This window comes from Augochlora pura, chromosome 11 (assembly GCF_028453695.1).
Source record: "Augochlora pura isolate Apur16 chromosome 11, APUR_v2.2.1, whole genome shotgun sequence".
NCBI classification, from domain to species: domain Eukaryota; kingdom Metazoa; phylum Arthropoda; class Insecta; order Hymenoptera; family Halictidae; genus Augochlora; species Augochlora pura.
In genome coordinates, this window is record NC_135782.1 from 5,247,595 (window position 1) to 5,262,458 (window position 14,864).

The following is a 14,864-nucleotide window of genomic DNA, read 5'->3' on the forward strand; positions in this document are numbered from 1 at the left end:
TTTTGTATTTAAATCGCGATCATTAAGTTGATAAGCGCGGAACACTTAATCCGTGCTGCCAGGTACGAGAGGCCTTCCTCCCGGGCGCGGCGAACGTCCGAGTAATTGCGCTAGACGAATTTCGGAAAGGCTCTCCGTTAGATTTTTCTGAGCTGCCCGGGTCGAGGAACGCACCGCTTTCAAAACCGGAATTTTAATAAGGGATTACGCAAGGTTGCGTTAAACTGCTGGTTCTTTGTTAAGTCGGCACTAATCCTCGACTAACCAGCGCTGGCACTATCGTGGCTACACGCGTAATCTAAGTTGCTACAGTGAAAACAATGGAGCTGTAAGAAGCAAGTGTTAATAAATCAATTTTCACGACCACGATGTTGAGATTGTAGAACCCGTTCTGGTCTTGCTCATGGTAACCCTTTTCACACGAGTGGCGACTCCAAAGCGCTACTAAAAAATTATCATGCCACGTTTCAATACTAATTCTTACCAAATTCACTTGTATTTAAAAAATTGTCAATAGCCGTTAACTGTTGCATAAATCACAAAATTCAATTCTATAGTGTATAAATAGCTCCAAGTTATATTACATGGAAACACCGTAAATCTGGAGACACATTTTGTATTTCCAGTTCAAACGACTCCGACTGCAAAGGGTTAATCCCCTGCACTTGGGTTGACTTTGATCACGAGAAAAGCTAATTTATGGATACGAAAATTGTGTTTCGGTGATGAAATTTTGTATGCGACACCGTCGGAGCGCGTTAAGGGGTCGTCGATGCGGGTTGCGGGACGACCGACGAAAAACTAGAATTCTTCGAAGCGTGTAGATGGGATCACGGCGGGCAAGGACATTTCTCAAAATCCAATTATTCGTCCGTCCGGCGCGCGAGGATAAATTTACTCGGCGTGTTGGATTTATACGGAAATCATCAAGATCGGCCGATACGAGGCTCCCGGTCGTTCGCGGGCAGAATTTACGACAGAAAGTAAGCGGGCACGAAATGAAAGCGAAGATAATAAGCGGAGGAGTGAGCGGGAGAGGGAGGAAGAAAGAAAGAGAAAGAGAAAAAGAGAGAGAGGCGAAGCGGAGGAGATCGTTCCGCAGGCCCAAGGCTACGATGATTCCTCGTGGCGAGATAAGGGGGCAGAGAGAGGGCCTCGATAAATGAAGTATGGCATTAAGACGTAGAGCGAAGTACAAGGGCGCGATCTGCCGGACGATCCCGTAACTCGTAAGTCTCCCCACCATGGTCGAGAGAAACCCCATGGCATAGGGGGGTATCTCCATAACCTCGTGGATCAGGGGGAAGCCCCCTGCGCGCGGCCGGCCCAACGGCCGGGCGTGCAGGCGGATGTCCCGGACGAGCCGGATCGCACGGGCGTAGACTTTACGAGAGTTCAAGTGGTATCAGCTAATAATGACGGTCGTAAACGTCGCGATAGAATCAACAACGAAGACTTATTGCCAGCCAGTTACGTGGCAGCGAAAGGCGTAAAATGGTAATGAACCGTAATCAAAACAAATCATAAAACAGCGGACACCGACGGGCTCCACGCCTCTGCCGTGGGAGACACGAGGTGCCCTGCTTCCAACAAGAATTCTACGCACCTGCTACACATTAACAGTTCTCGGGATGCACTCGTCTCCGTCCTTTTTGGCCTATCCTGATTTGCAAAGGGAGAATCGTCGATTGGGACTACTAGATTGCCACGGGGTTGTCGGATGACCATGGTCTAATTTTTTATTTTTAAGGAAGAGACACGTCAACCTTGTGGTTTTCTTTAAACTTCTTAGCGATCACTTGAGACTGACGACGATGCTTGGAAACCCAATGTCAATAGCCATAGGGCATCTTCAAAGGTCCGACAATGATCCCAAGTTTAGTCAAGTTATTCAAATATTGTGACAACCTCGGGTCTCTTTCGAAAGCCAACTCATTCCTACCAGGTAGGGGGTCTTCAGGGTCGCAAAGCTACTTATCCATTGTCAAAGGGTTCGGTGATTAGGTCCGGCAATTTGTACCCATAACGAAGAAAGGGTTTGCAGGTGGCGTAACGGATAGGGTGTGATTAGCCCGTGCGGAATCGTTGCGGACAGCGAGACAATGGCAGCCACCCCGGGGACAGCAGGTGGCGGCGTTGAAATTTTTCTAGGACGTCTGCGCGAGAGGTAGGTCAGGGTCTGATTGCAGGAAGGAAGCAGTTAGGCCCGGTTAAAGTCGTTAAGCCAAGTTTACGAGGTGTTACCGGGAGCGTAACCTGTAAATCTCGAAGGCGGCGTCGGAGAGAGAGCGCGCGCGTGCCGGTGGCCGCCCTTGGAAAGGCCGCGGAAGGGGTAATGGATATAACTGGGGTGTAAGAACCGAGGTAAGACTGCTCGAGCGCTATAAACGCTTTTATGGATCGTAAAATGTCTTCCTTTACAGCCAATAAAGATCCCCGGGCCCGCCGGTTGACGAGCAACCGAACGGTCGGCTTTTACGCGCCGAGGAAACACGGAGAAACTGAAAGGGATTTAGGGCCGGGTCGGGAGAGGGGGTACACGGCGGGGGGAGGATTATACGTCAATCTGTCCGAATCAGGGTTTACCGGGCAATAAAATCACGCGCCGTTTTATTCGGGTTCAACGTGTGATATCGTCTAAATAACGCGGCATCGTTTGGAATAATCGCGGGAGGAAAAGGAAAACGCGACCGTAGAGACGTCTCGGTATACTCTCCGTACGGGCGCTACGTGGAATCACGAACGGGGGATTCCCCTGGGCTGGGACGGGGGAGCCCGACGTTGAGAACCAGAAACAGCACTGTAAGTTACTGTACGACCGCGTCGATAAAAACAAACCATAAAACGCATTACCGGCAATCATTGGACTACCGTGGAATGGCGTTAAGCACGGTAAGTAGGAGCGGCTCTAAATTACGTCCCGTACCGATTGAGGCGTCGGTAAGGCAGACCGGCTACCTTGTCGACCGGCTGCGCGCCGATCCGTGCTGCCATCTGCGACGGAAACGAGCAATTAACAAAAAATAGTGCCGCGGAGTACTACACGAGCCAGAAGTATTTCTTGTCTGTTCCCTGTTTTCCAGCCCTTTCCGGTCGTTTCCGGTCGATTTTGACGATAAAACAGCAAAAACCTGATTTTATTTTCCGGAAAAGTCGACGCGGGGCCATGGGCGACGGTGAAAAGTGACGAGCCAATGCGACGAAATTGTCGTCGCCGGGCGTACCCGCCTTAACCACGCCCTCGAGAGCTAGGGGTGAGGCGGCCATAATTAAGCCAGATGTCGTTAGAGCCACTAGATGGCATCGCTATACCGTTAACGGGACAGTCGGTCGCATAAAGTCGCTCATACTACTTGCCGACCCGCAACTCTTCTCGTAACCAGCGCGCTGGCCGGTTCCACTTTTCTCTATGAATCATTCATATCCAATTCCATCGTTAACGCGGACATACGAGGTCCCAGAAATAAGCGTCGAAAAATACCGCGGGTTCGATGATTCCTGCATCGACGGCGGTTATTCCGTTCGGGCGAGATCGCAGAAAGCGTTGCACAAAGAAAACCGCAGACGCGTTTCGGCGCGGTCCGTTCGGAAACACGATATCGGGACCGACGCGGCGGGAGGGGAGGAGGAGGAGGAGGAGGAGGATGAGGAGGACGCCTTTAAATATTTCTAGCTTTCAGAGTCTGGCGGGGCGATTTATCGCCGCTATATACGGGCAAACTTTCCTATATAAAAGTAGATCGCCGAAATTCCTCTAAATTGCCTTTTCTTGTTCACTGTCAAAATTTATCTTGGCGTATATCGGCGAGAAGCGGGCCGAGCCGAGCGGAGTCGCGCCGCGCCGGGCCGGGACACGCGGCGACCGGAGCTCTCTCGGTTGTTGTCCCGTTCTTTATTTAGGCGAGGAAAAAAGGTGACGTATGGAAGCAAACCCGGCTAGAGGTCCGTCAAATTCTTCGGCCGTGACTCCGCCGCACGATAGCGCGGGGCACCTTTCTTAATTGGACACTGTCCCCCGCGCTGGCGCGCGCGCGCGCGCGGGAACAACAAAAACGTCGGGCCCCGGGGCCGCCGACAATGAAATGTAAATTCGAGACGCAAATTCGAGGGAACCCCCGCGCCGCGCGGAGCGAACGGGACGGGGGGAACAGGGCGAAAAAAAAAATGGGGGAAGGGAAATATATGTATATATCTCATTATATTATCAGGCCATGGTTGCGTGGTCGCGAATTTAATGCGGCCCCGCTATCAATGCGCGATTTAATGAGCGCGCGAAACAATGCAACAGAAACACGGTCGCGAGCGCGCGGGCGGACGCGCGGGCCCGCGCACCGCCGCTTCTAACAAATAACGTCATAAATATGTAATTAATATGGTAATATAACTCAAATCGGAATTTATCGTCGCGCTAATCGATTTCCCGTCCCGATACCGACGTTACTTCCACCGCCGACCGCTACTATTCGAGCGTGACGCGATTATAGTTTCTGGCAGTGTTCCATGCACCGGCTAACGATCTACTTTGCGCCGTGAAAAACGTCCCTCGCCGATGAGGTACGAGAAATTTCCACCCCTCCTCGTCCAAGGAAAGAGAAAGAATACAGCCGACGAAATAAACGCCGGAGGAAAGGAGAAACTGATTGTTTCCGGCCGGCGAACAAACAATTTCTTGTAATCAAAATTCTAAAGACTATGTTGCCCTCCCTCTCTCTCTCTCTCTTTCGCTCTCTCTCTCTCTCCCTCGATGTAATATCGTGCTGCCAAGCGGTCGTGATCAGTGGAGGAAATAATAATAGTTGCATTCCTTCAATTTATGCATGATATTCAGACTCATAAGAGAGCCGCGCTGCATTACAGAGTAACCCTGAACAATTGTTTCACCGGGGGGGAATTGTGAAATCGGCAATTATCTTTACCCACATCGTCAGCTTCATTATCCGCGCTCCTATCTTTTCCGAATCGTTGCTACACGAAACGAAAATACAATTCGGATGCATAGCGAGGATCGAGGCAGTCACGTTAGACGACAATTTTGCAAAAATAGCCACCCCAAATCGGCGTCCATTCGGAACCCAAAGAATCATTCCACGTCGAACCACCGAGCACCTTGAAATCACAGCTTTCTCTAACCGCGAGCCCAATTTGGAAAATAGAAAGGGATTGCAAGGGGGAGGGGGGGCGCAATTTCGCGCCGGCAACTGCCCTAAACGAGCGTCCATTCTAACCGGCATTTCCACGAAGACTGCCGCGCTGCGTGACACAATCCATAATGCGTCCAGCAATTCGGGCGTTATCATAGTTATTCGCGTATGTAAAATTTCACGTGGCAGTCGCGAATAAAGTCGAGCAACGGGGCGCGCAGGGCTGAAAATGGACTCGAAAATGGCTCCTTCGGGTCCCGACCGGGCGAAGAGAAACGGCCCGGGAACTGCGACAACCGGAGGAACGAGGAGTGCATCGATTAAACATCACACCAGTATCGTCGATTCGGCGCCCGGGCCAGCCTACAATTACGATGCAGTTCGCGGGGGTTAATTGGCGAATTCCTCTGGCCCGATGAGATACCGCCGGCCAAGAGAAACTTTATAAAGTTTTCCGTTTATCTCGCGGGCCCCCGTCGAACCGGGTATGATTTGGTAGGTCCGGGAATTATCGCCGGAATTTCTCGTCCCGCGGGCGTTAATCGTTCCGCGGACTGATAATGAGATTTCGAACGAGGTCGCGTCGTGCCCTCTCGCGAAAACCCGAAACCCGACAGAGTCCGCCGAATCCCCCGTCCTTCGATCATTATTTTCGGCAAAGCGAACGGGTGCCATTAAAATTTAGAGAAGATGGTAAACGTTGAATGCGTTGACACCCGAGCGGAATATCGTGTCTGGGAGCCATCGCATTAAAAACTAAGTGGCCATTTTGTCCGGCGCGTCGCGACCGTGTTCCGCGCGCATCCCATTATTAGACTGCGAATTTTGCTTTAATAGCGGATGCAACTGGTAGAGGTTAATTGAATAAAAATGTTAAGCGAGCTAAAATAAGTTTCCATTGAATACACAAGTAAATCAATTAAAATGTGGCATTTGCATAAATATTCACAGTCTACTAATCGGGAGAAGGGGGGGGGGGGCGGCCCCCGTCCGTGCTTCACCGAGACTGAATACATAATATAATAGATTTCGAAATTCACGGAAAGGATGTTGCGTCGAAGACAATAAGCCGGTAGTTTCTCTAAAGAAAGTTCTGCTCGATCGTTACGCACCCGATTAATTAGGATGGCGGACGCAAGGCCGGAGTCGAAACGAAAGTCAGCCGCGTCCGGGAACTGGACTAAGCATTTTCCACGGAGTCGCCTGGTCCGCCGAAAACATCGGCCGTGTCGTAAAAAGGGGAACCCGCCCGGGGGTTGGAAGATTTTAGTGAAAGCGCAGAAAACCCCGAAGACCTTTTTTTACTGCCGATATTGCCATCCGGTGCAAGCAATTCGAAGGGTCGTTCGTTTCCCGAGGATGAATGGTCGCACCCTGCACCAAAATACAAATTATACCCGGCGGATCTCCGGGCGCGGACACCGCCACCACGTTTTCTACGGGCGTCTCTTTTTCCTTTTTCTTTTTCTTTTTTTTACCTGACTAGGAAACTTTCTACTTTCTTTTTTAGCCGTTTTCACTTTTCCCTTTGGCCTTTTTTCCGCGCGCGCGCGGGCGCTGGCGCGAGCTACGGTGAAAAGCGGTGAAAGTTTCGGATATTCTGGGAATTCCTGCGACTCCCACACCCCGACCGCGATCGTTTTAACGGTTCGTCCCGCTGGAAAATACCGAACCGCCCTATTCTTTCGATCCTCGACGTTTCCAGTATCTACGGTGAATTTTTTAGCATCGGAATTCGGTCTGGAAGTGATGGAGAAAAGTCCGAGCGAGTCACGGAATGATATTTTCGAACGTCGGAATTGTTAAGAAAATTCGCCGCGTTGTTTCATAATTTGTATCAGAGATTGTCATAAGCTTTTGAATTTCCTGAAGAAATTGCGTAATTCTTCTTCGAGAAAAAAAAGGTATCAAGAAATAAAAATAACGTGTTCTACAATAGCAGGCTAACACAGCGACACGGGGCATTGAACGTGGACGAAAAAGAGAAGCACTTTAAATTGCAGCGGAGGTTCTCTTTGCAGCAAGCATTTTCTTCCCGCGGGAAGTTTCCCTCTCGCGCGAAATTTTCTCTTGAAGCGCGCGAAGGAGCCGGCCGGCCACTTCCAAAAATGCTGGGGGGAGGGTCGATAAAGAGAGCCCGCGAGAAATCGAGGAAATTGCGGATCCGCTTCGTTAACGTCCGCGGTAACCGCGGCGAAGCTGCGAGGAAAAGAAGAAACACGGAAATCACGATGGGGCAACATTTCACGGGGCGCGAGGGGGAGCACAGCGGTGGGAGGGAGGGCGGCACAACCCCTTGAGATGCAGAAGGTTCACAGGCAGGCGCGAGTTAAATGCACGCAAACAGAATAACTTAGGGAATTATGAAGGCACGCTCGCAGGTGGTTAATCCTCATTAAGTGTGCCGGCTAAACTTAATTTTAAAGGCCGGAACGGCTAAAAGCCAGCCGGCCACATTCGTAATACTCTTTAGCCAACATTTTCTTCAGGTTCCCCGTAACTTCCTCCGATGATATATCAAGGCGTAATGCGCGCTGCTCGCCCAGCCACGCCGCCGTTTGGAACACCGTTCTAGACGCCCTGGGAAAATCCATTACCATCGGGGCTGCTTCAACCCTTTCGAATTTAGGTTACTAAAGGGTGGGTTCCCAGCCGCCGCCGCCGCCTCGCCTGAGACTCGCCAGATTGCGCGGAGCGACGAAACTGGAACAGCCCCTCTGCCCCGTATTTTCAACGATTCCGTGGGACGACACGGTTTTTTAACCTTCGACGACCACCTTCTCTACGTAATCTGCGAACTTTGTCCACGTTGTCGGTGCTCCTGGGGGGACGAGCACAATTTTCTTTGCCACGGTGATCGCGAGAGTTTTATAATCTCTGGCTGGAAAATCTGTTCTCTCGGAAAGATTCTGTCAACAATGGAAGAAATTGCCAGCTAGAAAGTTCGAATAGAAAGTCGGAAACGACGGGAAGGCGCATAAAGGTCTCGCAGTTGATGGGGCCGACATGCTCGGCATCTCGAGCGCTGGTCCGGCCAGATTTAAAACTGTCACATCCTCGATGTAATGCGTGCGATGTACAAACTAGAAAAAGAGGGTAACTACGTGTTCGTCAACCCTTCGAGATTCCTCATGGTGGCAGGCGTCTGCAAAAGGTTTCGACTGGTTGAAAAATGCTTGTTCCCTCTATCAGTACGTCTCACTTCGAAGAAAGAGGAACGGAACGAGTCGGAAAGAAATTGAGATTCGCGCGGCGACACGAGAAACACGAATTAATCGGCCATTCCTAAGCCGCGGTGTCACTGGAAATGAAAAGTGGTCGCCGTATATCAGTCTGGCAAGAAGAAAACAATGGATTGCTCGAAGAGAGAGAGAGAGAGAGAGAGAGAGACGTCGCTGCGTTGCTCGGCCCTCGAACATCGGTCTGACGAACACTTTTGTTCTAGGACGTAGAGTTTGCGCGCCGCAGAGGAAGAACAACTCACGAGCCGTACGAATTTGCATAAATTACCGGGAACTATGGGAAGACGGGTTGCAACCACGAATTTTACCCACGGATAAAAGCCGACTGGCAGCGGTCTAGAGACGCGAAAAATGAAATATCCGACGACGGGAGAGGCGGACATTTGCCAAGGAGCTCGGTCGGAGGCGGTGGTTTTCTCGGGACGCGGGCGACGGGACAGGTTGGTCAGCAAATTAAGAGGGGGGCCCGTAATTTCCGCAACACCGACAATCGGCAGGTGGACAAGACACGCGGGGAAATTACTGTGATGGAGGTACCCGGCAGAAATTGCTCGTTTAGCAGATTGTGGTTCTGGGGGAAACCCGCGCGACGCGCTCGAGATGAGGCAATTTTCCTTAAGGACGGACTTCTGACAGGAGCAAAATGGCTGTCGCGCCGATTTGGAGCTGCCTCGTTATGTTTCAGTGGACGGACGCGGACATCGTTACGCTAAAATCGATCGAATGTGTCGATTCATCGAATTTCGTGCGATGAAGAGTGTCATTCGAATAATTCTTTACTTGAATAAATTATACGAATTTAGATTGTCATATTATTTGCATAAAGCAATGAGTTCACTGTCAGGGACAATTTGAATATATTTATATCGAATCGTTCTGTATCGTATGAAGTCTTCTACAAATAAATCCTTATCCGAGTGAATTCTTGTTCAAATAAAGTCGAGTTCTTATCTAGATAAATTCTATAGCATCGAATCAAATTTAATTCAACATCCGATTAAAATTGAACTCGACGCTGTACCTGTGTAAAATGCCCCCTAAAATTAGCTGTAACTCTGTTAATACTTAGGATTCCATACTGAAACTCCAGAAGCCAATTTCGGAGGTACAGCTTCGACTTTTGAGAGACAAAAAAAATTCAATCCTTTTCGAAGGGCTTACCCCCGAAAAAAATGAGAGGGTGTCGAAGTCACTCACCTTTAATATAGCTGTGTACATTGCGGTGCTAGCAGAGGGTGGTGTGGATTGGTGGTGGGGTGGTCAGGGGGGCTCCGGTGCAGGGCGTACCCCTAGTTGGCCCCCTCCGGTCCCCCACCGGCCGCTTGCTGCTGATGCGCAGCCGCGGCCGCTGCTGCCGCTGCCTTCTGCGCCTGTGCCTGTTTCTCTTGCTCGTTCAGCTCCTTGATCGCCTGTATCTCCTTCTTCAGCTTCATCCGCCGATTCTGGAACCAGATCTTGATCTGCCGTTCCGTCAGGCAGAGCGAGTGTGCCATCTCGATCCGCCTCCGCCTGGTGAGGTAGTGGTTCGTGTGGAATTCCTTCTCGAGCTCGAGCGTCTGGTAGCGCGTGTAGGTCTGTCGGCCGCGCCTGCGCATTCCGTTCGCCCCTGCAACCAAACAAAACCAAACCAGACGGTCAAACGAGGCTCGATCGCGTGTCTTTTTCGGGGCCGGGACCGGCCCCGAGGGCCTGCGGGCCCACGAGCATCCCGTCCGCCGAAGAATAATAACGTTTACACGCGAGATACGCGACGCTGCTACCAGCCCCCTCGCAACGACGCCCCGACTTCCGCGGATTCATCCCATAAGCCATGCGAATTCGCGCTGGATCTTGACCGATGATAATCTCGGCTAATATTATTAACGGTCTACTTTGATCTACCGTTCTTCGGACTTCACCCGAAGAAGGGTGCATTCGATGATTATCCTGGTCACAGATCCATTTCTGCACTTTTCTAAACCGCTTCGTCACGAATCCGATCTATAAGCCGAGTAATTGGATCTAGGGCCTTACAGATTCCTTACAAGCATTAAGGGCAATGGAAACGAACGTTGCACGTCTGTACTTTCGAACCTCCTCGACTACCTCTAGATTACGTACACCTTACAAGAGCGGGGAATTCAATGGTAGAATCGGAAAGCAACGGATCCAGGAAGGAGCCGACTCGGATTTCGAGCAGCCTGTTCCTTATATGTCCGTGTGGTCAGTGATCTCCTTCGGAACGTTATCCAGATCCCGCGATCGGCGATCCCATTGAGCCGGGGCGAACAGCAAATAGAAGCGTTCACGGTACAAGGCAGCCGTGGTATCCGAGAGAGGTCTCCGAAATCCTGGTAACGTTCGCGATAACGCCGCACCGACGAGGCCGGGATGCACTTAGGTGGGCGTTCGCCGGCGGAAAGAGGACGGCGAAAGGCGGAGGAAACAGAGAAGAGGCGCGTAAACGGTTTCAGATAGAGCCGACGGTCGCCGGGAGAAAGTAAGAGAGTGTGTACGACACCGGGATAGGTACTGTCGAACAGCCACTTGGGTACAGTACCGGAATAAACCCGTCTGTGGGGGCGCAAGCTCACCTTATCGGCCGTTACTGCCTCGTAAAAACCCTCCCGTTTCACCTCTGCCAGCGGCGAGCGCCGGGCGCTGCCGAGGGGGCGGGAGGGGCGAGGGAGGCGAGAGAAGCGAAACCAACCCCTGCCCGAGGCCCGTGGAGCGGTCTCTCCGCCTTCCGCGCGCTCAACGGGTCTCGCTCGCATACGGTTCATATCGAAGTGTATAAACGACGGTAATACGATTTCTGCCGCGCGGCGAGCCCTTTTGGTTTTTCCGCCGGAACACCCCCCCACCCCGACACGCTACGGACTCGTTCCGCGGCTCCGAACAATTAATTTCGGTTAAACGCCACGGCCCCCCCCCGCCAACCCCCGACCGACCATCTATCGCCGCTTATTACGCGATAAACCGAGAAATTAATTTCACTCGAAGGGTTTAATTGTTATGAATAATTAATCCGTAACCGACCGTGCCCGGCTACCCTCGAGATAAGTGACGGGGATGATATTGAAATCGAATTGTTTCGGCCTGGGTTCTCCGCGTTTTACGAATCGGGAACCGTCCTTCGCGTATCGTAATAATTAGACCACGGAGCTTTATATAAAATAAAAATTGTTTCCATCAATGGTAGAGAACATGCGATGAAAATAAATTCTTCCAATAATAATCGCGATTGGTAGACAATAGTACGTTGGTATTCTTAAATACATGCGCAGTGAAATTTGACTCATTAATTTCTGTCATAATTGCATAAAATCCGCGATTTAATAATAACATCGTTGTTATTACTTTTGCAAGAATTATCAAGATTTTTGTTTTAAATAATTATCATCGGAGAAAGAAACTTTATGTCTACAATCTAAATCTTGTCCGTAAGTCTATTGTATCAAGAAAACTACCCTTTATTATCTGAGAAACACTGAATAAGGTTTTCAAAGTTTTCTACAATTTATATCTTGCACAAAGCCATCCCCAATTTTTGGATTCCTTAAGTCCCACCTCTGTCAAGAAGAAAATCATCTATCATCGTTGAAACGTTGCAATCGCGGCTAGATTTTTGCCGGTTCGACGTCGTGTCCGGTTCGGCGTGTAGAAATTTCCCGGGGGGTAGTTTCGAGCGGAATTACAAGCCGAAACAGGGTCGCAGAGAGCAGGCCGGTCAGCCTTCGGTATCTCGCGGCTTGTCGTACACACTTTCACGGTCGTGCAGGGATCGGAATCGCAATAAACGCGTCATATTTACAATCGTATCCGCGCCGATCTATTATCGAGAGCGCGACAGAGGCTGGTCGGGAGGCGCGAGCGAGCGCGCGCGCGCGCGCGCGCGGACTGGACCATTTCCAGGTGGCCATTACACAATATCGCGCGGACGAGCAACAACACAGCGAGCCGGAGTTCATATCGGCGTCATGTATATTATCGCAATGTAATCAAGTGGCTCGGGCATCCGAACGCCACCCCTTTGCGTCTCTTCTCCAGTGCCTGCTCGATCTCTCCCCCTCTCTCTTTCTCTTCTCTCCTCTCTACCCCTTCACGCCCTCCGCCGTTGCACAACATCCCCATGATTTTCATTTCAGGTTGTCATGCAGGCTCGCGAGGGCGCGCGAGAGCCGCCGCGCCGCCGCAAAGTTATGGTGCACCGTTTATAAAGGTTATTTGTCACGCGGACCCCGTCGCCCGGCGTGTCTCCTTCTTGCGAGCACCACCCCCAGCCGGAATTATATCAGCGCGGAGCATCCCCTTGGCTCGCCTCCCCGGTCCTCCCCGGGCCTCCTCGCGCCGCGCGCGAGAGAGAAACGCGCGGGGGCTGCGCGCCGATAGACTCGAACTTATAAATAAAACCGGGGCTTCAGCCAATTAAGCCGGCCTCGTAAGTCTCCGTCGAGCAGAAAATAAGACAGCCGCGACCCCCTCGGCGCCTCCTCCCACGCTCCGCGCTCTCTACCGCTGCAGTGTAACCCGCCCCGCTCGTTTCTTTAACTTTCGATCAACTTTTTCTCTATCTCTCCTCCGTCTTCATTCGAGCCTCCCCGCGTGATGGATGCGCGTTCCTCGATAACGGGGGAACTTCGCCGGTTCGATTTAAACTCGAGGCCCCGTCTTTTCCTTTTTCGGTACGCGATCACCTTTCTGTATTTTCACGGATCCTCGAGATCCCTATGAACACCGATATACGCGCAACAATTGAATTGGTTATTTATTTTTTTGTTGAATAAAATAGTTGGAACGATTCACTGATTTTACAAATATGTATTTAAAATATATATTCTAGGTTATGAGATTATTTTTTGTCACGTAAATCTTAAAATATTATTTCATACTATTTTCCATGCCTTCTGAAATGTATCTTTGTTCGCGAGCTTGATTAAGGGCTTGATTTATGGTATCTACCCTTCCAATGCTCCAGAAAAGAACATGCAACCCTATTTCGGGCAATCAAACATTAAATTCGATAGACCATTCCCTTCATCTTCGAAATCGGAGAGGCGATAGAGGAAACGATTCACGAAATCAGCGAGTGCCCGGCGAAATCAATATTTTGTGGGTTACCGAGCCAGCCCCGTTAAACGAGCATCGCCGGGCAAACTTGGCTCGCGATTGTCACGCTGTGTTCTCAGGGGTAAGAAATTAGTTGGGACACGGGGAGGGTGGAAAAGAAAGACGAACGATCGTCGGATCGCATCGAATTCTCCGACACCGACGGCGGTGGATCTTTTCCCATCCGTCGTTTCATCCCTCGCAGGAGTCGGTCAGCCATCGCAAAGACCCTCATCCCCAGGTTTACGCACGCCCCCGTGGGAGATCCAGGGCGAAACGAAGTTAGGGTGAGAGAGAGAGAGAGAGAGAGAGAGAGACCGGCGGAGGCCGCCACGCTCCCGGAAAAGTAAGAAGAGGCGTGCGTGGCTGTTTAACCAAGGGGGTGGATAAATTTTATGCTGAGACCGTGAAACGTGTTTCATCCGGGGAACGAGGAGGAAGATCTCTCGCTCTGGATGGTAGGCGACGCCGGGATGAGAGGGGGGAGGACAGGGATTGGAACCTGGCAGAGAGAAGCGCGCAGGAGAGAAAGGGAGAGAGTGAGGACGAGAAAAGGGCGCGCTCAGACTGAAAATATTTCGGCCGTAACTCACCGGTTTCTTGAAAAAAGGAAAAGAGTTCCTCCTCGTATATCGTCAGAAATTCTCACCCCCTGGGTGGTACCTTTGCTCCACTCGTTCCCTGTTCGACTGGGAGGGTGCCGGGGGCTGTCTTTCGCGAAAATGAGGTTTCCACCCTTTAACGAGACTGCTCTCAAATTTTAGTCGTGACGAGTTCGTTTAGTGTATCAACCCTTGTCTGCGAGCACGGAGTCTGTAGGGCTCTAATGTAAATTGCTCATTGTTTCTACCATCAAGTGATCTCTTTTTGTCACCCCTAACATATGCTGTACATATTATATTTCATTTCTAAATAAAAATTAGTATCATATTCATTTTATCAATTATATCGTCAAGAAATCATATCTTCACGATTTAAGTAATGTAAGCTAGGTGAACTAACAATGAGAGAAGATATGAGATTATAATAAACTAAAGAATATTGCTAGCGGTATCAGATAATTTTGTTCCTTTCCATTGGCAATCTTAAACTTTCGAGAGACTGTTACAAGTTTTCGGAAGAGAAATCCAGATTTTTGCAAGACTAGCAGAAGCGTGCAAAACTACTTCCACAGCGTCTGCTAGACGATAAACCTGTATTGCAATCGTTGGAACGTTTTTCTGCCGGCATTTTCGATTGGCCCGGCGGATTGCGGTTTCTCTGATAGTACAAAGTGGCAAGTAGATTAAATCGCGAGGCCGAACGAGCCGCGGCAGGAGTCGCGGGTTTAACCGGATCCGCGCACGGCTCGTTTAGGACGCTCGTAGACGGCGGGGGGATCCTCTCGAATGGA

General features: G+C 50.6%; 1 protein-coding gene across 1 annotated transcript in view; it reads right to left on the reverse strand.

Moving 5' to 3' along the window:
• The window catches only part of Ubx (ultrabithorax), a 175,058-nt gene that overhangs the window by 15,282 nt on the left and 144,912 nt on the right, over window positions 1–14,864 (reverse strand). The window contains exon 3 of the mRNA XM_078194729.1: window positions 9,581–9,989. Coding sequence (XP_078050855.1) covers window positions 9,673–9,989 — 317 coding nt within the window. The 3' untranslated portion in view covers window positions 9,581–9,672. The remainder of the gene's footprint in view (window positions 1–9,580; window positions 9,990–14,864) is intronic.